The 23385-nt window shown below is 51.3% G+C and overlaps 9 protein-coding genes across 9 annotated transcripts; 3 read left to right on the top strand and 6 right to left on the bottom strand.

The window, feature by feature from the left end:
* Nucleotides 1-299: 299 nt before the first annotated feature.
* On the bottom strand, nt 300-2825 carry N7509_009338 (uncharacterized protein; the record flags this gene model as incomplete). The annotated part of the gene is made up of 6 exons (XM_056633975.1): nt 300-533; nt 592-1277; nt 1324-2305; nt 2364-2664; nt 2724-2763; nt 2816-2825. 6 exons carry the CDS (start codon nt 2823-2825, stop codon nt 300-302), a joined length of 2253 nt encoding a protein of 750 aa, XP_056484595.1.
* Nucleotides 2826-3020: 195 nt separating this feature from the next.
* On the top strand, nt 3021-4029 carry N7509_009337 (uncharacterized protein; the record flags this gene model as incomplete). The annotated part of the gene is made up of 2 exons (XM_056633974.1): nt 3021-3512; nt 3577-4029. 2 exons carry the CDS (start codon nt 3021-3023, stop codon nt 4027-4029), a joined length of 945 nt encoding a protein of 314 aa, XP_056484594.1.
* A 916-nt stretch (nt 4030-4945) lies between these two features.
* On the top strand, nt 4946-7411 carry N7509_009336 (uncharacterized protein; the record flags this gene model as incomplete). Its single annotated transcript, XM_056633973.1, has 7 exons — nt 4946-5049; nt 5105-5120; nt 5180-5282; nt 5344-5580; nt 5642-6731; nt 6783-6997; nt 7044-7411. 7 exons carry the CDS (start codon nt 4946-4948, stop codon nt 7409-7411), a joined length of 2133 nt encoding a protein of 710 aa, XP_056484593.1.
* Nucleotides 7412-8277: 866 nt separating this feature from the next.
* N7509_009335 (alpha-trehalose phosphate synthase subunit) lies at nt 8278-9728 on the bottom strand (the record flags this gene model as incomplete). Its single annotated transcript, XM_056633972.1, has 3 exons — nt 8278-8750; nt 8821-9631; nt 9681-9728. 3 exons carry the CDS (start codon nt 9726-9728, stop codon nt 8278-8280), a joined length of 1332 nt encoding a protein of 443 aa, XP_056484592.1.
* A 51-nt stretch (nt 9729-9779) lies between these two features.
* N7509_009334 (alpha-trehalose phosphate synthase subunit) lies at nt 9780-11102 on the bottom strand (the record flags this gene model as incomplete). The annotated part of the gene is made up of 1 exon (XM_056633971.1): nt 9780-11102. The coding sequence occupies one exon, from the start codon at nt 11100-11102 to the stop codon at nt 9780-9782; it is 1323 nt and encodes a 440-aa protein (XP_056484591.1).
* Nucleotides 11103-13284: 2182 nt separating this feature from the next.
* Nucleotides 13285-13702, bottom strand: N7509_009333 (uncharacterized protein; the record flags this gene model as incomplete). The annotated part of the gene is made up of 2 exons (XM_056633970.1): nt 13285-13534; nt 13620-13702. 2 exons carry the CDS (start codon nt 13700-13702, stop codon nt 13285-13287), a joined length of 333 nt encoding a protein of 110 aa, XP_056484590.1.
* Nucleotides 13703-15486: 1784 nt separating this feature from the next.
* On the top strand, nt 15487-16905 carry png1 (peptide-N4-(N-acetyl-beta-glucosaminyl)asparagine amidase; the record flags this gene model as incomplete). Its single annotated transcript, XM_056633969.1, has 1 exon — nt 15487-16905. The coding sequence occupies one exon, from the start codon at nt 15487-15489 to the stop codon at nt 16903-16905; it is 1419 nt and encodes a 472-aa protein (XP_056484589.1).
* Nucleotides 16906-19322: 2417 nt separating this feature from the next.
* On the bottom strand, nt 19323-20619 carry N7509_009331 (uncharacterized protein; the record flags this gene model as incomplete). The annotated part of the gene is made up of 3 exons (XM_056633968.1): nt 19323-19995; nt 20124-20487; nt 20559-20619. The coding sequence occupies 3 exons, from the start codon at nt 20617-20619 to the stop codon at nt 19323-19325; spliced, it is 1098 nt and encodes a 365-aa protein (XP_056484588.1).
* Nucleotides 20620-21167: 548 nt separating this feature from the next.
* On the bottom strand, nt 21168-22864 carry N7509_009330 (glycoside hydrolase family 71 protein; the record flags this gene model as incomplete). The annotated part of the gene is made up of 4 exons (XM_056633967.1): nt 21168-21759; nt 21827-22052; nt 22120-22648; nt 22712-22864. 4 exons carry the CDS (start codon nt 22862-22864, stop codon nt 21168-21170), a joined length of 1500 nt encoding a protein of 499 aa, XP_056484587.1.
* Nucleotides 22865-23385: the final 521 nt, after the last annotated feature.

Genomic DNA, 23385 nt, shown 5'->3' with positions numbered 1-23385 from the left:
AGGCTTCTAACTTCATGATGAGAATATCATTGTTATTTGTAGTACTCGTGGGATGAAGCAATTGGATTTATTTCGGAGATACCGGGGAATAAAAGCGACGCTGACAAACCGTCATCACACTGTACAATGCACATGCAAGGTTATACTCATACTTCCACCCCCTGAACTTGCGAAGAAAAGAATAAAGTAACACAATAACTAATCACTAATCCCTGCAACGCTGATTTGCCTGGCCCGGCCAGGTAGGTGGTATCACGAAATTGACAAATATGGCTAAAAGTACTCCGATTACGAATTCATCACGATCTCTCCAGCTGTCGTGCCGTCGATTCTAGTTGCGCATTGAAACTCTGGATTTGGTGGAGAAGACCACCTTGTGATCCAGGGGCGCGGCAGCTTACTTCCTCAGCCACACTCCGTAGTAAGAATTCGAGCTCCGTGGAAGATGGCTCGGTCGATGGTGACCCACGATATTGGCTGCGGTCGAGTGCAAGCTCGAGGCTGTGGATGGAATTGTTGATAGTAGAACGTGTCTATAGTTCAATCGTCAGCCAATTCCTGGTCATATTCAGGTGTATAGCAACAACCTACCGTTTTCTCATTCTCCTTCTGCATGTGCCTGCTGCGCACCCGGTCCATCTGTAGAGCTATACCTTCTCGCTCCCGCCGCACCTGATGTAAGTGGCTCCGCATTTCCATCATGTCGCGCTTCGCCTTCTTGAGTTGCACACCAAGCACGAAATTGCTGTCCAAAATTTCACTCAAGTCTAATAGGCGGCCGTCCAGCTCCACGCCAAAGGTTTCGACGGCTTTGCGTTTGCGTGACCATTCAGCACGCCGCGCGGCGTTTGTTTCGTTCTCAATTCCAGTCTTCAGCGTCGTCAGGGTCTTTTCTAAGGTCTCGCGACAAATCTGGCTCAAGACATCGGCGGGATTGACCCCTCCGCGATTTGGAAGCTTGGCCTTCTGGTGATTTGAGGACTCATCGGTAGGCCTGTCTCCTTCCTCTCCAGGGTCATTGGCAGAAATATCAAAGGCGCCCAGTGCAGAGGCATTAACAAGTCGATGAATGGTAACAGGAACAGTCTCTCCACGAGGTTCCCTTGGCTTTCGCTGTGTCGGGCGTGATGTTTCGGCCTCTGCCTCTGGTAGCTCTTGTGTCGGAGATGCTTCTGTTCTTGTTCTTCGGTTGGCTTTCTTTCCTTGGCCGCGACGCTGTTTTGGTGGTTCAGGTTCCATCGCTCGTTCCAGCTCCTGGGGCGCCTCTTCCTCTGGCTCTGCCTGTTGCTCGAGAGCACGTTTGGATTTGCCCCCCAGATCTACCTTTGCGGGACTTCGACTTTCCAGATTCCGCCTCTGGTTCTTCGTCAACCCCGGGATTGGGCTCAGGTTCAGGCTGGGTCTTCTTCCTCTTTGCTGGCTTCCGCGTTTGGCGTACACCTGTTGTAGATGATTCACCGGCAGTGGGTGCAGGATCCACTGGGCTCTGAGATTGTGATTCTGTCTCGATATCATTTGAATCCTTCGCAGGGGAAGGTTTTCTATGGGGGCGCTTGCCTTTGGCGATATTGCTGGGCTGGGCTGGCTGATCTTGTTGATCTTGAGACTCAGATGCAGTATCCGGCAACGCCTCCTCTGTGCTTGGTGATTTGGAGCGATTGCCATTGACCTGAGCCGCCACTTCTCTCGCAACTTTCTTCCCTGTGGCCGCCTTTGCGCGTATCCGCTTGCCATTTACGGCAACATCAGATGCATCGAGACCGACTGTAGAATTTGCCGTAGGGGCGTGGCTAGCCTCCGGCGCCTCTGCAGAATCACTAGGCGTTTCTTGCGCATTTGACTTAGGCTGTTTCCCCCTCTTGGTCCGAGGCGATATAGATTTCCGCGGAGCTTGCTCTGGCTGGTTGTCTGCAGTTTCTTGGTCGGGTTGGATGGGCGATTTGGATTTCCGCGGCTTCCTTGACGATGGCTCATTGGGTTGAACTGCTGCTTCGATCTGCGGGGATCTGGACTTTGATGATCGGGTCCGGCTGGGTGCTATATCGGGAGTGGGAGCCTCTATCTCTTTTCCATTGACAGTCGATGTTCCAGCCTCTTCGGTTCTCTCAGGCACATGCGTCTCTGGAACAGGTGGAGATGGTATCACAGGCACATTGTCCGCGGTTTCCTGCTGGGGTGTCTCCGTTGGGGCTTTCGCGCGCCCGGCTTGTTTTTCTGAGGAGTTCGCTGTAGGTGGGAAGTTGCCATGCGAGGTATCTTCAACAATTTGTGAAGAAGGTGTGTCTTTTTTCGCGCTAGGGGGGATCTTCGATATGATTAATTTGGGAATCAACCAGTAAAGAATGAATCATGGCGTAACCTACTAATCTTTCGCCGCTTGTTACTGCGAATTTGCTCGGGAACATCGTCAGGTGGTATTTCATATGCAGAAGGACGCTGCGGGCGATTATTACGCGCACTACCTGGTGTGCGCTGAGGGTTTTTTGTCTGCGACTGGGGTTGCGACGAAGCTTCCTGGGCGGGAGAGTTGAAGCTATGGGAGCAGGTTCGATTTGCGGCGGTATTATGGTCTCAGATACGATAGCAGGCTGTTCAGGCTCTGGGAATCCAAAACTTGGTCCTCCAAATGAAAATCCAAAGTTGATCTCCTTGGTTTTGCGCGTCCTATGTTCGGGGTTAGCCAAAGCCTCCGTGTTATGGTCTCGCGGGGGAGGGGCGCGTACGCAGCTCCGCGCTGGCGCATTTGTTGCCGCTCCTCGCGCGCTATAAACCATTAGCTATAGTTCACACAGCATTTCAAATATCGCGCACGTACTGGAGGCCATTGTTGAGGAACGGCGCCGAGAAAGACGCGTCGTGGTGGTGAAGAGTAAAAGAGTAAAGAGTAGAAGCGCCAACGGCGGTCGGGGCCCAAGTCGATCAGGGCCGATCCATTTTTGTGCCGACTTCTCCGCAACGCTTCGCTTTGCGCCTTTCTTCACTTCTCGAATCCAGACGCCCGCTGCTATACTCCTTCAACAATGGGCTGGTTCTGGGGTAACAATAAAGATGACCCTGTCAACAAGCTTGACCCGGGCCTTCGTGAGTACCTGGAGCAAGAGACGCCCAGCAAATATGAACCTGCGCCCAATCTGAAGCAGCCAACACCTCCCCCAACGCAAACCCAGACGCAGACACCGACGCAAACCTCCGAACAGAGTGAACAGACGGAGGATAAATTGCCGGCCGCTTCATTATACCAAGATGGTCGCTACGCGCACCTGTGGAAGACCTATAAGCCGCTGGCTGGTGCGGAGGAGGACGCTGCCGCTGGCGGGGCGAGTCGAGTGATCGAGAAATTCAAGGAGCGTGGAGATACAGTGCAGCGGGCGGCGATGGAAAACTGTGCGCTTGAGCATGAAGCGTTGACACTATGCTTCCAAACGGGCAATTGGCGCAAGCAGATTGAGTCCCGGTTAACGAACTGCGCCGCGGAGAACGGAACGTTTTCGCGATGCTTCGTCACCCAGAGTGTAAGTGCATCTCTGACCAACATGCCATGCTCTATGGTCTTTATACAATACTAACTATGCGAAGAAATTCCTCCAGGCTCTTGGCTACGCCTCGTCCTTCCAACAGGACGCGGAAAAGGAGGAGCGAATCCAGATGCACGCAGACAAACTTTACCACCAGATGCTCAACTATGAGAAACGTGTAGAGGAGGCCAAGGCTGCTGGTCAGGAACCACCACCTCTCATGTCGCTCTTCGATCCCAAGCAGGCACCCAAGGCCAGTGGCAAGCGGTCTGATATCGATATCCCAAGTGGTGTCGCCATTCCGGAAGGGTTCAAACCTTCGAAACCAATCCACCAGTTAACGCCACACGAGCGAGAGCTAGAGATTCGAGCCCACAATGCACAATTAGAACAACACAAGCTCTATGCGGAGGAGGCCGCACCCTTCATGAGGTCTCATGAGGAAAGCCGGGCCAAGCGGAAGGAGAAGATGACCAGTTGGTTCGGCGAGAGCATTGGAAAGTGGCTCGGATGATCAATTGAGGGGATTTTACGTGAATTGTATTTTTATGTTAAACTTGAAGCTCCAATTATTATTTTGTAACTTATGACCTCTGATGATTCACCATGGTAACCGGGGGCGTTGTGGCTGTTTGCCGCATTAAATCCAGAACTTAAACCCCTAGTCTTTGAGCACTGGCAGTCGGGTGCCTAGTACTAGATACTCTAGATGTATGTTTTACAAGTAGTATGGACTTCTGTTCAAAAGTAATAGTACTAGTAGCTTTCAGTCTTGGGGGTGTTCATGTGGATGATCTTCCCTTCTGGCCCCGGGGGAGGTTAGCTAATAGTACTAGTAGTAGTATATATATCACCACGTAGTAGTTAGTAGTCCAGTCACAACACCTCATCCATCACGTTCCGGTTGGCTTTTAGTAGACTCCACTCCATAAACCTTACCGTCAGGATACTAGCATCATTTAAGCTGATAAATAGGGTCAGCAGCTTCTAGTTATACCCTAACTGGATCGTAATTTAGGGCGAATTCTACCTCGTGGAGGCGTTGTCGATCGCCATCAAATCGGGGGCTCGTAAGTGGTGGTGGCTATCTAATCGTGTTCCGGTCGCGTTCCCAGCCCGCGCAAACCAAACTCGAGGCATCATCACTGTCACTCACTCCCTCACCCTTCTTTCTCCTTTCCTTCCCCCTTCTCCTACCAAAAATCCCCTCTCAATCTGCTCTTCTTTCTCTGGTAAACCCCTTACCGATTCCCCTCGCCTGTCCAGGTCGTGGCTCTGCCAAACAACCCCCCATCAACCGACTGGCACGAGCGAAACCCCCATTGAATCCGCCGAAACCGCGGTGGAAATCGTCCCTAAACACCTCTTGACGATAGGTCTCTTCGATACAACGGTCCTCGAAAGCAGCCCACGGAGCTACAGTGCCCACCATGAAGGCCTCCCCGTTGCTTATCTCGTGGCACAATGACAATGCTCCCATTTACTCCGTGCATTTCGATCCCAATGGCAAGGGCCGCCTCGCGACAGCTGGAAAGTAAGTGCACAAAGAATACATCGCTGGAAACCATTCGCTGACTTACATTCATTAGTGACAACAACGTTCGAGTACGCTCCCATAGTCCCCCGATACCCTGCCTGTGCCCTCCTTCTCTGACACTTTACAGCTATGGCGAGTCGAATCGACCGGCGAGGAACGAAATGTGACATACTTGAGCACGCTCTTGAAGCATACACAGGCTGTTAATGTGGTTCGTTTTTGTCCCAAAGGTAGGACTTCCCTAAATCCGACATCATCAAAGCCACACCAGATCTGACACCACATACCTAGGCGAGATGTTAGCATCTGCTGGAGACGACGGCAATGTTCTGCTTTGGGTTCCATCTGAGCTGCAAACACAACCCGGACTTGGAGAAGACCGATCGGATGACAAGGAAACCTGGCGAGTGAAACACATGTGCCGTTCGTCCGGGGCGGAGATCTACGACTTGGCCTGGTCGCCCGACGGTGTTTTTATCATGACAGGGAGTATGGACAATATCGCTCGGATCTACAATGCTCAAAATGGTTGGTGTCTCTGAAGATATTAAATAATACTGAACATAGCAACTAACAGTGAGACTTGCAGGGCAAATGGTACGGCAGATTGCCGAGCACTCTCACTATGTCCAAGGCGTCGCGTGGGATCCGCTGAATGAATTTGTGGCAACTCAGTCATCAGATCGATCGGTTCATATCTACAACCTGAAGACTAAAGATGGTCAATTTACATTGACCCCGCACGGCAAGGTTCTTAAGATGGATCTGCCAGCGAAACGTTTAGCCTCCAGCAGCCCTGCTCCCCCGGAGCCAACAAGCAGACCACAACAAAGCAACACAAATTCATTTGCTATTGCTTCGCCTGCCCCGTCTACCCCAGGAACCCCAATGGCATCAAATTTGCCCATGGATCCTCCCCCAGTCTCCCACAGCCGCCGTTCATCCTTTGGATCTTCTCCCTCCATTCGTCGTTCCGCCTCTCCTGCGCCATCCCTGCCATTGCCCGCGGTGAAGCCTCTTGAGGTTTCGTCTCCCAGCCTTCTGGGCGGACTCGGAGTGAAAAACGCCAGCATCTATGCCAACGAAACTTTTACATCTTTCTTTCGGCGACTGACCTTTGCCCCCAACGGAAGTTTGTTGTTCACGCCGGCTGGTCAATACAAGACCAGCCATGTGTCAGCGACGGATCCTTCAAAGACGACAGATGAAATCATCAACACAGTGTATGTGTATACGCGAGCCGGTTTCAACAAACCTCCAATTTCCCACCTTCCAGGCCATAAGAAGCCGTCAGTCGCTGTCAAGTGCTCTCCTATCTTCTACACTTTGAAGCAGAGTACTCTACCTGCCAAGCAAATCACCTTGGATACATCATCCGAGGGAGATATGTTCCCCCCGTTGCCAGACTCGGTTGTGCCCGCTGCTGCGGCGTCTACCAACCAGCCAGCTATGGATCCACCGGCCTCCGCACCGGCAGGTAGTGAAAATGCCCAACAAACTTCCAAAACAGCTGAAACGCAGAGCAGTGAAAGCACGGCGGGTCCTGTATTCGCACTTCCATACCGCATGATTTACGCCGTAGCTACACAGGATGCTATTCTAGTATACGATACACAACAGCACACCCCCTTATGCGTTGTCAGTAACCTGCATTTTGCGACCTTCACCGACTTGACATGGTAAGTTCTCCATTAATGTGTCCAGGATCTCTCTTGTCTAACAATACATAGGTCAAATGATGGCTTGACGTTGATCATGAGCTCATCTGATGGCTTCTGTTCTACTCTATCCTTCGCACCGGGGGAGTTGGGTCAGATCTACACAGGACCTACGGGGCCAGCTTCAAGGGATCCTACCCAAGTCGGCTCTGCAACCCCGAACGAACGTCACTCCCCTCCCTACCCCTACACACCTTCCGTCTCCCATCAAGGCCACACATGTACCAGTACGCAGTGGAACACCTTCAGCGCCTGCAGCTCAAGCACCACCAGCTAGCCCTGCTCGATCCAACTCGGCTTGTTCCCAATCATCTCAACAGCAAGCGAATGTGGTTAACAACCCGACACCGACCCTTGGGTCTGTTCCTCTCGTGACAGCTACTCACTCCGCGCAACCACTTCCACTCACCACCCCGCCTCAAACACCCATGCCGACCGCAACCCCAAGCGGAACGGCGACTAGTAGTACAAGCAGTGTCCTAGGCAAGCGCGAGACCCGAACCGCCAGCGAATCCGAGAAAGATGAGAGCAAGGGTACCGAATCCGAGGCTTCAGCCCAGCAGCCGAAGAAACGCCGTATTGCACCAACCCTCATTTCCGCAGGAACCGACCCGGCCTCAACGTCAAAGGATTCCAATTAAAACCCTCGAAATTTCAATTGACTCTTCTCGGATTGTCTTTTGCATACTGCCTGATTGTCTTCAAAACCCCTCGATCTTGGTCGAATGCATTGCGTCGACAACGAAGCATAGTCTTTTCAGCTGATCACGGCTACTTTCATGAATCATGTTCACACCCCCCCTCCTCCCGCACCCCTTTCCTACTACACAAGCCTTGAATCCCATTACTCTAGGCGCTCATCTCGCTCTCCATCCTTGTATCTGACAATGCTTTGATCTGCGAGATCATGAACCCAATCGCGCATGATGTGCTATATTCAAAACCATTTGATCTTGTTTGGTCACATTCATCCTGCGATTGTATCTCATTTTCATATTCTCCTTTTCCAATTTCCTTTCTCAATTTCCTACCTCATTTCACATTTGTTTCTCTTTCTTTTCCATCCCCATGAAGTTCTGGCGCGGCGCGATCATCATTGCTTTTGATTGTTTTTGCTCCTGATGAGAGTTTTATAGTTGTGTTTTGTTCGATCATGTTCATGTTCATTTTCATTTTAGAAGGATATGATGTTTCACTTCCTCGGTCCCCTTTGTTTCAACGAATATTATGTACTTTGCCCTCTGCCCTCCCTCTCTTCGGGTCCTTGTCGGATCTCATCTTCCGGTTCGGATCTAACGGCGCGAGTGATATTGAGATTGACTAGTAAAAAATGAGAGGAAAAAAAAACACCTTGGAATAATTTTCTCCATTCCTGGATGTAATCGCCATAGGATAATGCTAACACAACTATTGCCTAGTGCTAACTGGTACTAGTAAGGTCCGGGATGATCCTGGTAAGAAAGACATAGCTGATCACCACCGCCACTAAGATCTTTCCTCCCAGTCACTATGTAGAGGCAAGAGACCGAAGTACATCCGATAAAGAATACGCATCCGACAACCTAACTTTCGCCTCAGTAGCATGCGTCCCCGCAGTCAAAGTAGTAACCGCCACCTCTGCAGCATCCCGCTTCAACACCAAGCGATTAGCCCAACGGAACAACGCCTCATCGGCCCTGGCACCACCAGCCACGAAGACAAACTCGAAGAACTCCATTTCCTTATAATCCGGAGAGTGATTCAGGATCCAAGATGCGGCCGTGGCTTTGGATGCGTAAAGTGGTTCGACACTGACGGCTCCAACATCGCGGACAACACGGATCGCTTCACAGCCTCGCGCGCCGTTGATTTGGTCTGCGAGTTCCGAAGCATTTCTTGCGGCTGTCTCTTTGTCATCTGCGTCGGCGAAGTGAAATGTTAGCGTGCAGCGGCGTTCTTCAATGATGCTTCCTTCTGTGCGCTCGGCGAAGTATGCAATAACTTTTCGGATCCCGGCGTGCCAGTGTTGGGTGCGTGTCGTGTCTACTCAGGATAGACCAGGTGGTTGTACCTGGTAACTTGACGAAGCAGCCATTTTCCGCGATGATTCCGAGAGCCTTTGGTAGGCGGCTTGAAGTGGCGTCTAGTTGTTCCGGGCTGCGGTTACTGGTCAAGTAGACCGTGTTCTTAGGGTCACTGACCAAAGACTCAAGAACGGTGATCACTTCCTTCGAGGTGTAAGTAAGATCTGGATGTGTCGATGTGACAAAAGCTGCGCCATCTTCTATGAAGAGGAGACGGGATTGGGAGGCATTGTAGGAATTTTGGAGGTCTGTGATGTTGAGTGGGTGGATGGCATGAGCAAAGCGTGACTGTTGCATGCCGTGGGCTTCGACAAGTGCAGTTTGTAGGGACGAGTACCAGGCCAAGGCTGTATATGGAGTTTTCCGTTCTTCAAGATACTTCCAGTTGCGCTTCTTTTGCTCTGGTGTCATTTCGAGGGCTTTTTTGATGGCATCAGCGCATTGCTTATAATCCCATGGATTGACGATGAGTTCGTGACCTTGGAATATAGCTGCACTACCGGTGAACTCGCTGAGGATAAGGGAGCCGTATCTCTGTGAGGATAGTTCGCCGTCTTGACAATGGATGAAGTCATGGCTTGTCAAGTTCATACCTTCACGGAGGTTAGTAGCCATGAAAATTTCGGCAACACTCAGTAAAGCCAGAAATTGGGCGTAGCTGATGTCTTGCTGGAGCAAGACCAGAGGTTGATGAGTGAGGGTTGAATATACCGAATTGATTCTCATCGCGATCTTCGAGACTTGCGCTTCGAGCTCTGGTATGTCGGAGACTGAAGCTGTGATCTGTACTAGTACCACCTAATCTGCCGTCAGCCCGTGTTAATAAATCGATTTGAGAAAAGCTCACATTGTCTCGCCATCGAGGGTACTTATTTAAGAACAGCTCGTAGGCCATGAGTTTCTGCTTGATCCCCCCCAGGAGCATTCAGGCGATCTCGCGCAACAATCAAATGTTTCCCTTGTACCTCTGAGCAATACTCGAAATCCAAGCCTTGACTTCGATGGACTGACGCAGCAGATTAAGAGACTCATAGTCGATACCTAGCGGTTGGCTCTTGACATGCACAAAGCGGTTATTGACTTGAACTCCATTGGCCGAAACCTCCAGTCTCCGAAGCCGACTGCAAGAATGAAGAAAATGATGACAGTATTCCTCTGTTTGGAACCCAATTAGATCTGCACCAAGAAGTCCATCTAATAGGGCCTCCCGGGAATTCAAGCAGCGGAAGACTTCCGAGGAAGGGAATGCCGCATGCAAGAAGAATCCGATCTCCGCGGTGGGCAATCTCTTTCTCAGCAAACCGGGTAGGGTTAGTAGGTGATAGTCATGTATCCAGATGCAGTCTCCAGGCCGCCAGTTACTTGCTATCGTATCAGCAAACGCCTCGTTGACCCGGAGATACTGCCTCCAAGAGTAATCATCATACTCCGTGTGTCGAGGACTCTCTTGCATCTGATAATTCAGAGCAGGCCAAAGTACGGCTCGACAAAAATGGGCATAATGACCTTCGAACTCACTGTCGCTGACGAATACGCTTAGCGATTCAAATTCTTCTCTTAGGGTTTCCTCGATGATCTTCCGAGTCTTCGGCTTGAGGGAATCGGTTGGCATGCCCAGTGTTCCTACCCACATTTTATCCTGCAAGATGCCCGCCTCCTCTGCGGCATGGATGGCATTCTGAAGACCACCGTGACCTTGTTCAGCAGCCTTGACAGCCCAATCATCATCCGCCAGAAGTGCCCGAGGGCTTCCAAATGGAGGCTTGCTCATAATACCGGGCGCGCCATCTAGGAAAGAGTCTCGGGACTCCTGGTGTGAGCATGGACGACTTAGAATAGATGGCTGGGGGGAAAATGTTGCCTTTGAACGGGGCTGGTTGAATTTGCGACTGTGGCCCCATGGTACAGCCCGAGGCTCATTGGGCCCGGGTCCGACTGGATCATCGGCTGTGAGGATTTCGCCTGCGGATTGTGAGTCGTAGCCCTTGAAGATCTTCTCATCATCAGTTGTCGCTCCGGGGGTCAGTGACAAGCTGCTAGATCTGAGGCGAAGCTTGCGCCGAGGATCGGGCTGTCGCCCATCTATAGGGCCGAGGCCTGAGTTGTCCACAGCAGAATAGCTGGGTGAAGGTTTCCGCTGACGCCTGCCAATCCGACCGGAATATTCGAAGTCAATGGTGTATGGGAGAAAACTGGATGGCTGGATGTGAGGTGGTGCTGAGCGAGAAGCGGGAGATGTTACATACAGCGAGGCAATGAAAACCGTCATGGTTGGGAGACGTGAGCTTGAGATGAACCGCAAAGATAAAAATGTCACAGCTGGTGTCGCGTAGACATGGTGGATAGAGAACTGTTGATGAAGTGGTGGGAGGTGAAAGCAAGGTCATTGCTAGCCGAGCACTCGAGGCAAGTGGTGCGGTTGGTGTTTACTACAGTATAGATAGTATAGATCACCAACTCGTAGCTTCCCGTCATGTTGGGACCACCAAGTATTCCAGAACTCTCTAGATGCTTCATGTTCGACTTGTACTCCTACACAGCGCTCTCTGAACGCAGTATCGAGTCACCAGGTTTCCAATGTGTCCTGGGCGAGTTCATTGCTGGTCACGGTCTCGACAAGGATGGATGCTCTCCTAGACCGACATTGTCTGTAGAACTGGGTTGAATACTAGTAGTACGTCGTAGTCGGTAACACCATATTGTCTCGTGGAACATTGACGATTCCGAGTTGTTTCGAATAAACTTTGAACTATAGGATCGCTGGCGCAGATCATCCAATATCCGATGACATACTACGCAAGGTCCTATGAAGCCTCTGATCTCGTACGCCGTTCGAGATGGCATCAAGTATTCAATTAAATCTTTGCTCATAGTAGCCCTAGGTAGTTATGGCCCAATGAAGATTTTGACTCCAGCAAGAAAGACATTCAGTACTAAACAGCTTTTGGGAGGCTATTCCAACCTTTGAAACCCGTATATTACTACTTTTCTCCTTAAGCTCCAGGGCTTCTAAGGTGAATAAACACAGTTTTTAGCTTTGATATCCCGCGTTTCTTGGGACTCTGGCACGAGGCTTAATAGTAATTATTCAGCTGCTAGAATTAAGTACTGCCAACCATATAACAGCAGATGTCTGAGCTCACACGCTATTCCAATAGCCTAAAAAGCCCTGGAGACCACAATATCGAAGCTCTTGCTCCCATATTACCAGGCAGTGCTATATATGACAAGGCATTAGGTATCGCGAAACAGGCGCATGAAAACCACACAGCTATCGATTGTTAGTTCAGGGGCGGCCGCTCGTGACAGGCTTTGGATATGAAGAACAGAAACGTTCGTCCTAAACTGGCATAACTCCGACACAAAAAAATCGCGCATATAAATTAAGATTGAAAAAGCCGACGCTAACACCGCTATCGAGGGGAGCATAGAGGCAAAAAGGATTCGTCAGCCGAGATAAAGGATCACAGGAGGGAGAAACGTCTTTCGCAATGATCAACCCGATCAACATCGGCATTGGCGTCTTGCAGCGTCGATCCTAAAAGTCGCATCAGTGCCGGCATCACGCTGCATTCGCTGACGAGGCGCCGCGCCCTTTCGTCCGGCCCCTCATGGGAAAGAAAATGTTTTCTGAGAGGTCACTAGACCTTTCGGTCAGATAGCCCCGCTAGATAGTATTATCGGCCCGGTATACTTGCGACGATGCAGCGAAGCGAAGGAGCGTGATAAGTGGGTTTCCGCCAAATGAGCTTGCAGTTATAGGGCTGAGTGAAAAAAGACTGATAATTATCATTCTACCACAAAAGAGGTAAGAAAACTTGTCGGTTAGATCCTCTAATGACAGAATAATGGTAGTCGTGCGCAACGTTAGTCGCTGAGCGGACTCGAGGCTGACGCGGAAGGTGAAGCTAACGCGCGGTAGTGCGCGCTATGGGTGGACCAGGTTAAAAAGAATAATTCCGATGAGCTTGAGCACAGCTATTTTCATCTGTATGTAGCTTCCCTTTCTACGTCATGGATGCGTTGCCAGGAAAAATCGAGCGGAACGAAGGGAATAGGTGGTGCGTGCTTCGACGACGCTTCATGGATCTTGGGAGGAGTTCGATGAACATCTTTGCCGAGATCTGACGATGGACATGCGAATGCGGATGGATCACCGAGAGAAGACTTTGCTCATCACCGCCGACTTGCGTATATCTTTTCTTGGCTGACGGCGGGGGACGTAGCAGATTGGTAGGATGACCCGAGGAGGAGGAGAAAGCCGCGTGCGCGGGATCCTCATGCTTGAGTCCCCCTCATGTTTCTCGTGATGCCCAGTAAAGAATATTGATACCAAGAGCAGGTGCATCCGTTATTAACGATTGTTTGTTAGCGATTTTCTCTGGGAGTGGAGATGACAGCAGCTTTTTTTTCATGAGTCCTGGGGACGCGAGGACGCGGACGGTGATACGTCAGAGCACGGGGATAAGCAGCGCCCTAGCTTCCTTTTCTTCTTGGCCCATGCGCGGACGATGCGGACGATGACGGCTCTGGGCTCTTGGCAAGGCAAGCACTGGTGGAATTGGCTTGTTTGCTCGGCTCGATGAGCCTGCCCAGAGTGACCAAGTCACCAAGAGACGGGTTCCTTGCATTGTCGCAGACCAGTCAATTTTATTGCCGGGGGGTAGGGAGTCGTCGCCAAGTACGGGGGTACCATAGATACTCGTAGAGAGTGGAATAAGGATAGGATGATTGTAACGTCCATACCATTCAATGGCTGTACGGGGGAGATGAATGTAGTACATACGTAATCAGGTACTGGATGTAGTAGTGTGTTGTTGACCACGACCACCGGTTCGGTGGTACCGAACTAAAGGGATCGTGCTTCATGATCGATTTTTCTGCACAGCACTGACAGAGTTCATCCGATTTCTGGGGCCTCAGCACGGCATACTTAAATGCTCCGTATGAACGAGTCGATGTGACTAGAATGGGTTGCATAGCCACAAGTGGTTGACTCGATCTTCGCTCGAGTGAGGCTGTGAACCCAAGCGCCGCCGTTTCAAGTTGGGCAGACTTGAAAGAACCCAATTGAAAAAAGGGTAAATAGGGAGCCGTTTTCCCAGCAGATTACGGTAGGCATCGTACGGAGTAGGGAAATTCAAGATGGGATATGATTGGAGTGACGGTTTCCGGCTGCCTCGGGAGTGGAGAAGAGCTTGGTAAATCCTCGGGAGAGCCTCCAGTGTGAGACGTGTCGGTGGGGGAGAAAGCATCGGGTTGAAGCGCAGGCTTGCGAATCTTGCGAATCTTGAGATCACGGGACACTACGAGGAGTATAGGCTCCGCTTCTATTGTCTGTGTGGCCCTTTTGATTGATTCATTTTCTGTTTTGGAAGTTTAGATTCTTACTATTTGGTATTTTATTTATTTTTATTTGAATCCTTATTTTATTTTGAATTTTCTTGTCAGGGTCTCTTGACCGTTCGGAGGATTTCCACGGGCGATGATTGGCGATCGCAGGGTTGCGTCACCAGGGTACACAATATGGGACTGTGGGTGTGGCTACTATTAGTACTATCTTCCTACGAGGTACGGATAGTCCGTTACAGATGTACATACTGGACATCTTCTGGAAGGGAGAGGTTCCCCCCCTAATTTAGATCGTGGGAGATTGAAATCATGAGTGCTGGGATCGACAGGAACATCGAGCCATACCAAGAGCGACAAGAATCTATTCTAGAGTGTGACTGGAGCATACGCCAAGAAACCCCTGGGGTCAAGTCATTGGAGAGCTTGGGAGAGCCCAGTGAGCCACCCCAGTGAGCCACACACAGCTTAGCGGGTGTGTCAGCATGGGTACTTGTTCACAGTATGGGAGTTACATACTATCTCGAAGTACCCTCTGGCTCGTCCTAGGTAAGACCTCTCAGTAATCGACAGAGAGGATCACCAAAGGCAGTTAGACTCGGTGGGTCCCCAACGAGGCTCTAGCCCGATCGCGGTGGCCGCCAAGACGGACGCTTGCGCGTCTCCGCCACCAGTGCTGGCTCTGTCCCCATCGAGGCCCTCTAGGAAATTGGAGAGGCTTCGAAACGCGTACACGGGATGATCGATGTGCATACTTTGATGATGACTACTGACTCTGCAGCAATTAATTACAGATTCTGGTATACCAGCCATGTATAAACTTAATAATACGTACTCTTAGTTATGACTGTAACTCATACTCATAATCATAATCATAATCATAATCATAAACTGGAGAAGACCAGAATTAATAATAGTCTCCTCGTACCAGACCCTTATTCTCATGCCAAGCAGCATACGTGTGCAAGGGAAAAATAGGCAAAAATACGGAAAAAGGGTCTTGTCTTGGCCTTTTTCGTTTCGCACACGCGGCCGGGGGCGCGGGGCCCGTGATTGGGCGGCGGACGGCTGACGACGCTCGTAATACGCAGTCGCAGTATCCCCCAGTATTACCACTGCCAGTCCACTTCCACTTCCACCTTGGGTCCTGACCTTCTTTACTACTCCTCCTCCTCTCCCTTCCCCCATCTCTCTCTTCCAACACATATCGCTACGAGTAGGGTTGTCACCCTCGTCTCTCTCTCTCCCCCATCCTGGAGCATCGATCTCGCCTTGCCGCCGGCGTTTCCTCCTCTATACCGACCATGGCGGACGGCAAACCCCAGCACCGGTCGCCTCAACCGGCCTCGACCAACAACTACGATGCCAACTCACTCACACATCAGTTCGAACAACTGATGCGCACCAAACGCTTCAACCAGCTCCAGGAGAATGCTCGATCACGATCCACTTCGCAGTCGCCCGCTCCTTCCGCCAACAACTATTCCATCCCGCCACCCTCACGAGCTCCTCCACCACCGCCTCCTTCCATGGGCGCCGCCGTGCCCGCAGCCACACAGCCATCCTCTCCATCTCCATCAGCTGCGATGCGCACTCTTCCGATCATTCCATCTCCGCCTCAGGATCCCGCCTCTTTGAAATTCTTCAACCTGCTCAAGGGCCTTTCTGTCACCCCGACGAAATACGAGAACCCCGGTCTCCTCGACGAGGCCTTGTGTGTCATCCCTCTCGATCGCCTTTACTCCGAAGCCGAGGATGAGTTTCAAATCATCCAGGCCCAAGCAGCCAGCGTGGGCGGTAAACCCGAATGGGGATACCAAGATTGTGTCATCAAGGCATTGCTAAGGTGCGCCACAGAACCATCCAGACCCCAACCGACCGTACCCTTATTGACTGACATCCCTTGTTTTACAGATGGTTCAAGCGATCTTTCTTCAAATTCGTCAACAACCCCCCCATGCACGCAATGCTGCATGCCCACCATCGCCCAAGGCATGACTCCCCCTTCCCCGACGAGACCGCCCGTGGCGCCACCCGCGTTGAACTCTACCGTTGTTCCGAACCCCGATGCGGCGCTTACGAGCGATTCCCCCCGTTATTCCGACGTCTGGCAACTCCTTCAGACTCGCCGTGGCCGAGCAGGCGAGTGGGCCAACTGCTTCAGCATGTTCTGCCGCGCGGTCGGTGCTCGTGTTCGCTGGGTTTGGAATGCAGAGGACCATGTCTGGACAGAGGTGTACTCTGAACACCAACGACGATGGGTGCATGTGGATGCTTGCGAGGAGGCCTTCGATAACCCCCGTCTCTACGCCGAAGGATGGCGCCGAAAGATCTCTTACTGTGTCGCGTTCGGGATCGATGGCGCCACCGACGTGACCCGTCGCTACGTTCGCAACTTCAACAAGCACGGTGAACCTCGTCAACGTGCATCAGAGGAGGTGGTTCTGTGGTCCATCCACGAAATCCGACGTAAACGCCGCGAAAACATGTCCAAGACCGACCAGGCTCGCCTGGTCAAGGAGGACGAGCGCGAAGAAAGAGAGCTGCGTGGCTACACTGCCTCCGCCCTCGCGGCCGAGATCAACAACATCCTGCCACGGAGCCTTGTCGGTCGCCCCGATGCCCAGAAGCACGCCGACGCCATCCAAGAGGCTCAGAGCGAGTGGCTCAGTGCTCGAGGACACGGTCACTCTGGACCTGACCGGTCGCGCGATGGGCGGTAATCGCTACGCCGTCGGTCTTATTACATTCTCTCCTAGGGGTTCTCCAGTAGAGCCCTGAATTCTTTTACTGTCGAAACATTTGAGCGACCCTATGACCATACTTCTCAGTTGAACTGACTAGAGTTCTGGTCGGGCGCCTCGACCTCCCAACCTCCCGCAACGTGGACTCGCATGTACCCGATCGGAGCCAACACGGTCGCACCAGGTAACCTGTGCGCCCGGCATTCCACAGCAGCCACGACAGCTTGAAACCAGCGTTACTTGTGAAACTCCACTGCGACCGCGACTTTCAAGACTCGGGACGCCCGAGCCTTCCGATCGAATCGTTTACCTGAAGTTTCGGTGATGCTGAGCTCCAAGCAGCCCACTGGTTCATCACAACCACTCAATTCACCATCCCAACTATTCACCACAATGACCGATAAACGTCATGGACACGAACACATATTTCATTATATCATTCCGAATAGCACGGACCAGAGCAAATTCTGCGTCTTGGCCGGGTTTCCACTCAGGGCCTTCCCCTCTCACATCATGGCAATGGCCTGGGCATTTTTTTCTGTTTCATTTTGCACGGCGCCAGAGGTGACGGTTTCTTTCTCTTGACACTTCCTCTAATACGGGGTTTTGCATTTCCATTTTCTCTTTGCCAGACGGCACATGTTGTACGAGAATACGGCAGCAAATCTTTTTCCTTTACGTTTCTTCTGATATCTGGTCGCAAGATACCTTCCCCTCTCTGGGGAGCGACCAATCTTTCACTTTTTGTCTTGAGGATATCAATCCTCCCTTTCCTTTTTCTCTTCACTTTCTCTTCTTCTACCCTTCTTGCTTCCAATGGTTGCCTTACTTTTATATAACACTATTATACTGATACCACAATCTTATTTAATTTTTTTTATCAACTATCATCACTTCAACTTCAATCTGTGTATTTCTCTCGTAAACTCCGCTTTCCAACTCCGAGTCCGCTTGTCCGCTTGGCAACTCCGCCTGGACCCTGTTTCCACCTAGTAATACATAAATTACCTGTTTGATTATGATGTGCGATCATCCCCCCCGCGATGACTTTGCTAGCGCCTGCCACAACCCTGCAAGTGGATCCACCGTGGACTCAGCCGTGGAGCCCCTGGCGACATCCCGCACCGGGCTGCGTGTTCTCGAGAATCACTGCCACGCTGCGTGTCGTAGCCCCGCTTCCATTACGTCTTCGTCTGCACGAGAAGTGGTACTCTAATTGAGATGAAGTATGTGAGAATCTTCAGATGTATTTTCACACATTCCATACTATACTAATATATATTTTACCCCAAAGTGCATTAAATAGGGCTGGATAAGGCCGAGTTAAACTCGGGCAGCACGGGCCTCATGGGGACTTGGAGGGTCCAGAAAAGGGGGATATTTTTAGATGCGACCCATGGAACACAAAGTGGGTCCAGGGTCTTTGAAATCGGGTTAGGGCTAGAAGGCTTGCAATAGGGGTTGATACGTTGATACTAGCACTAGTATCTACTCGTATACGAGTACTGGAGTTGTGCAGACAGTAGATACCACTACTGTATACTCCATACTCCGTACATAACTTATAAGTCTGTTTTCTACTCCGTACATGTCTATTCTCTCTCACAAGGATCTCAAGATTTAGGTTTGCGACCGCAAAGCGACGCGTGTGCAGGGGTCGTGTCGGCCCTGTGCCGAATAAAGTATATCTCCCCATGTCCATTCTGGCGGGGCCTGGGGCCTGATTTGTTCGAGCACCAGGACCAGAGCTACTCTGGTAGTTCATAGTACGGGGGAGTACATATCGTAGTTCTGTCGGTCTGTGGCTGGGGATTGGGATTGGGTGGAGGGGTGTGTCCCTTGATCTACAAACATACCTACGAGTATGTGTACTCGGCACACATGGCAAGGAATATGTACATATGTCCCCTTTTGTGCGAGGGCGTGGCTGCAATGATGAGCCCGGAATCTTGCACTGTAACTGCTCGACCAGATTACTAATTTCCTACATAATTTGGTTGTTATCTCCGCGCCAGCTAGAATGGTTCCGAGTCTAGATGGAGCTGGACTAGGGAGCGAAGGATAGAGATCGGCACAATGCCCAATGCCCAATGCCCAAAAAGAAGACATGACACAACGACAAAAGAAAGGAGAAGAAGCAAATAAAGAAAAATAATGCGAAAGCGAAAGCGAACTGGCCCGGCTGCATGATTCACTCCGAAAAATGCGGGCTAGATGCAACGCTTTCCGGACCAGCCTCCGATCGCGCAATGCACATTTGCTGGATGTGGATTTCGTAAAACAGGGCAGGCTAGAGTTGGAGGATTGTTGTATTAATGAGGAGAACGCGAATCCCTCTCCTCTTCTCTCCCCAACGCAATCGTGACGTTACTCATTGGCCTCGACTCTTCCTCCCCTCACACCATGGAGATAACACAGTCGATCCCTCTCCGCCGCAGGCCTTCCCCTGCTCGCCCCATCTCGTGCAAATAATACGATTGACCCTGCAATCGCAATTCCCACGACGGCAACGGTCCCAACGGCGCGGGAATATCCGACACAACCTCGGCTGAAACTAACGGACGAACACAGGCGGAGGACGACGCTGGCGACGAGCGCAGACTGCTTTCACAACCACGTGTGATACTTATCAAACCCGATTCCTCATCGGAGGAAAACTTTGAGTCTTTCCGCAGCCCTGGCTTTAATGATAGGGGATCCTCACTCCACCCGCAATGCCGTGGACGCTGAACACGCAGACCACGCAATGGTTCGAGAAAGATGGGTAGTTTTTCTACAGGCTCGCTGAACCAGTTATTCCCCAGCACCAACACAAATGACCGCAGACTCGGTAATCGGTTCAAAGTCCGACACGTCTCGAGCCACTGCGCTCGACCTGCGGCCACATATACCGCGCGAACAGGGTCTTTCGTCGGTAGCCAGTGACCCGGGAACGCCCAGCGCAGCTCAACGGAGCGGATAGCTTCCCAGGAATCGAGCGGCAGGGTGGGGCGGAAATAAGGTAGCGTCCACGGGTTGCTAAATTCGAAGGTATTGAGCGTGTAGAGTAGGTGGGTGGATTCGAGAGATCTAATCCGCAGAGGTCAATTAGAAAACGATCCTCACCCGGAGACAAGTACAGTTTCCCCGCGAGGGGGGAAACTCTTCAAGTCAGTGGGTACTAGTATAGGCTTTTGTTCTTGTTCTCTCAACTGTACATTTGTCGGCATGTCAATGCCAGCGCAAGAAGCTTGGTTCCATTCGCATCTCGTCCCGCCCGAACTAGATCGGCTTCCTTGGCGGGTTGGGGGATTCCCCCACCTTGACAGATCTCACAGAAGGGACTCCCCGCATGTGCTGCTTTATCGGGGATTCCTGTCGCGCTCAGTGGGCAGATGATATAGCCGAGGCGCTGAAGACTTCGCTGGATGATGTGAAGACGGAGGTGGCCTAGGGCATATCCCCAGATTATCATGCGCAGCTCCGGGGAGAGGGAGAGTAGTTGGCATTGGTGTTGTTGTGCGGGGGACTCGGGGGTTGAGATGGTTCGGTGTCGATGTTGGAGGGGAGCTGGTTTGTTACCTGTCGCGTGCGTAGAGATTAGAGATAATTGGTAGGTGACTGGAAGCTATTCAGTAGGAGATTAGACTGACTCTGGTATCGCTGGGCCAGTACATCCTCCCAGGAGAAGACACCTTGTTTCATGCGCGCCATATTGTGCTGATGCTGATGTTGGTGCTGGTTAAGGTTGTTGGGCTGAAAGGTACTCCGTGGTATAGCAGTAGCAGTCGGTACCTTTTGTATAAACCCGGGGTAAGTGCCTTCGTATCCGGCCTGTCCTGCTGATCAACGCTCTGAGCTCAGCCGGGCCTCTGAGGAGAAATCCATTTGATCCGGGAAATTTGGGGCTTTTGGCATATGTTTATGCCAAGTCGATACTCCTATTTGTCGAGAGTCGGTGAGCCCTGAATGCTGGGAGGACTAGTACTTGTACGGTGTGTAAGGTACCTGTGGGAGAAGGCGATAAAGGATCCCTGCAAGATAGGGTAACGACAGGGCAAGATAATAACTCGGCTCCACTCAGTTCAGCCTAATTACTCCGTGAATTTATTCCGATCCATGCAGATTTGCAGATTGTTAAGAGGGAAATCTGATTGATTCTATGTACATATGTAGTTCCCTAAGTGTGAATCCGTAGATACTCCGTAGATGTCGCAGCGCCAGGCGTACGGCATTCAATGCAATCGAACCGTTCGCTGCACCTAAGTGTGAGTCACAGTCGCAAGAGCGGCGCCGAGAGTGTTGGCCGGGCACGCGACCTTCAGTCCCTTTGCCAACATTGCCAACCCGTCCGGTAGTAGTCGGTCAACTGTGGCTGGTGCTGGCAGGGTTCCCACATAAGCGTTGAAATTGTAGATACCGCAGATGCAGGAGTCTGAGATCTCCTTCAGACTGGTCCCCGACAAAACAGTATTTCCATTCCGAGTAATGGCGAACTTCTGCTTGCCTACTCCCATTGGCACAGAATGAGCGTTGATGCCAGCAGGGGCCTGGAAAGTCCGTGACTGGTCGCCAGACTGGACATGGACCTCAGCCGCGGTCTTCAGCAGCGAAACCACAAAGACTTCGTCCTTCATGGATTCCCAGCCGTTCGGGCGTCCCATGAAGAAGTTGCCGCTGGCGTTATTTGCGCCTCCCATCGTGGTATCAGTCGCGTCGCAGTTTACGTCTCGCTTCGTGGGCCGGTACCAGTAGACAAGCTGGTCTTCCTGGACGAATGCTCCGGGTGAAGTGGACCCTGCCTTGTATGCAGCGATGTAAGGCTTGGCCATATCCAGCCAGCCATTGTGAGGCCTGTGTTGAGTCAGTAAATGCGAATATTAAAGGTGTTGATGGTATCATAGGTGAGGTGAGAACTCACATATCCATTGCCCATTTCGAATTGCCATCGTCACCGTGTGGCGACGAAAGGGGACCAACGTAGTGAGACTCGCCGTAGTCATTCCAGGTGACAATTTCCACAAAGCGAGGGCCGAGCTGTAGGATCTCCTGCCAGCGCTCATACCACAGCAAGTCAGAAGGAAAGACCCAGTTCTTGCTGTACGAGACTTCACTGCCATAGTGAGTCGAGAACCAGGGCGAGACAGCTAGAAAGAGAGGTTAGCCTTGTACCATGCCCAATATGTGTCTTTGTCAATATCTGTTTCAACTCACGAGCAATGTACGGCTTTCCAGCCAAGGCATGGATGTAGGCTTCATCTCCAGCGGCAACGGTGACATTTTGGCCAGGAGTAGGTGCCTTGTTAAACCCATTGCTGGGCCAAGCCATCCAGTTGAGGGCACCCTGAACAGAGCTGAAGTCTCCTTGACCGGGGTGAAAATTCGGCGCGAAGAAGATATCACGACCCGCGGCAGAGACGATAGACTGGCGGTCGATGCCATCGCCAGCAAAGGACGAGACAAAGGGCTTGTTGTCGACCTTGAGTTGAGCCTCAAGGCCGGCAAACTGTGCGATCTTCGCTCCGATGGCAGAGGGGTTAGAAGGGCTCCACCAGTTGAAGTCGAATGACAGGAAGACTTTCATGTCATTTCGAGCGGCAGACCAGTACGCGAAACCAAGTTGTTCGTCAGTGTATGGGTCAGTTCCAATGTTCAAGGCAAAGGCGTCGATACCCGACTCTTTTGCCCGTCGCATGTCGGCATCGTACTCGTCGGCACTCTTGCGGTTGCCAACGATACCGATCTGAGGTGAGAAATATGTTAGGTCGTATACAATGAGGTTTCTACGAGTCGTTTCGAGACTCACCATGAAATGGCAGAAGACAAGCTTGTCACCACAAGAAGCAACCGATGAAGAAACAGCGGAAGACGATGAAGCACTGCCCGTACCAACAGGGCTGCTCATGGCAATCGAGGCCATGAGGGCCAACAAGAGGAGAGAAACAAGTCTCTGAAGCATGTTGGGCGTGGTCAGTAATGAGTTTGGGTGATGGGTCAGATCAAGAGAGACAAAGTGAAGAGGGTTGAGGCAAGGAGAGAACAAGGAGGAAGAATGGAATGGAGGAAGAAGAGGATAGCGAATAGAGGAAAAGAAGAGAGGGTTGAGGTAGAAGGAGGGGGGAAGGAGCAAGTGAGAGATGACTCGAAAGCAGACGACTAAGCAAACAGCTGGGTGATGACCGAATAGACGATGGACAAACGGACAAACCAGTTGGCGCGGATCTCACTTTGGCATCAATGAGAGATACATACCGAGTTAGGAGACTATTTAAGAATGTGCTTTGTCCTCGCCAGGATCTCCCTCGCGATCCTTCTAGTTCCTTAATTTCTTCCTTTTATTCCTTGAATTAATTCAAGATTATAGACAATGCGGATACAGTTTGGATCTATAACAGGGGGCGAAAATATATGCGAGAGCGTCACGGCGCGAGGTGGTGAAAGTCGTAGGGTGTTGAGGAGATCTGATGGCGCATCATGAAG

Source organism: Penicillium cosmopolitanum (assembly GCF_028827165.1).
Source record: "Penicillium cosmopolitanum strain IBT 29677 chromosome Unknown utg000009l:1.0-9042332.0:1.0-9050551.0, whole genome shotgun sequence".
Lineage (NCBI taxonomy): Eukaryota > Fungi > Ascomycota > Eurotiomycetes > Eurotiales > Aspergillaceae > Penicillium > Penicillium cosmopolitanum.
Note: the sequence above shows the minus strand (reverse complement) of the source record. Positions and strands in the feature narration are given on the sequence as shown.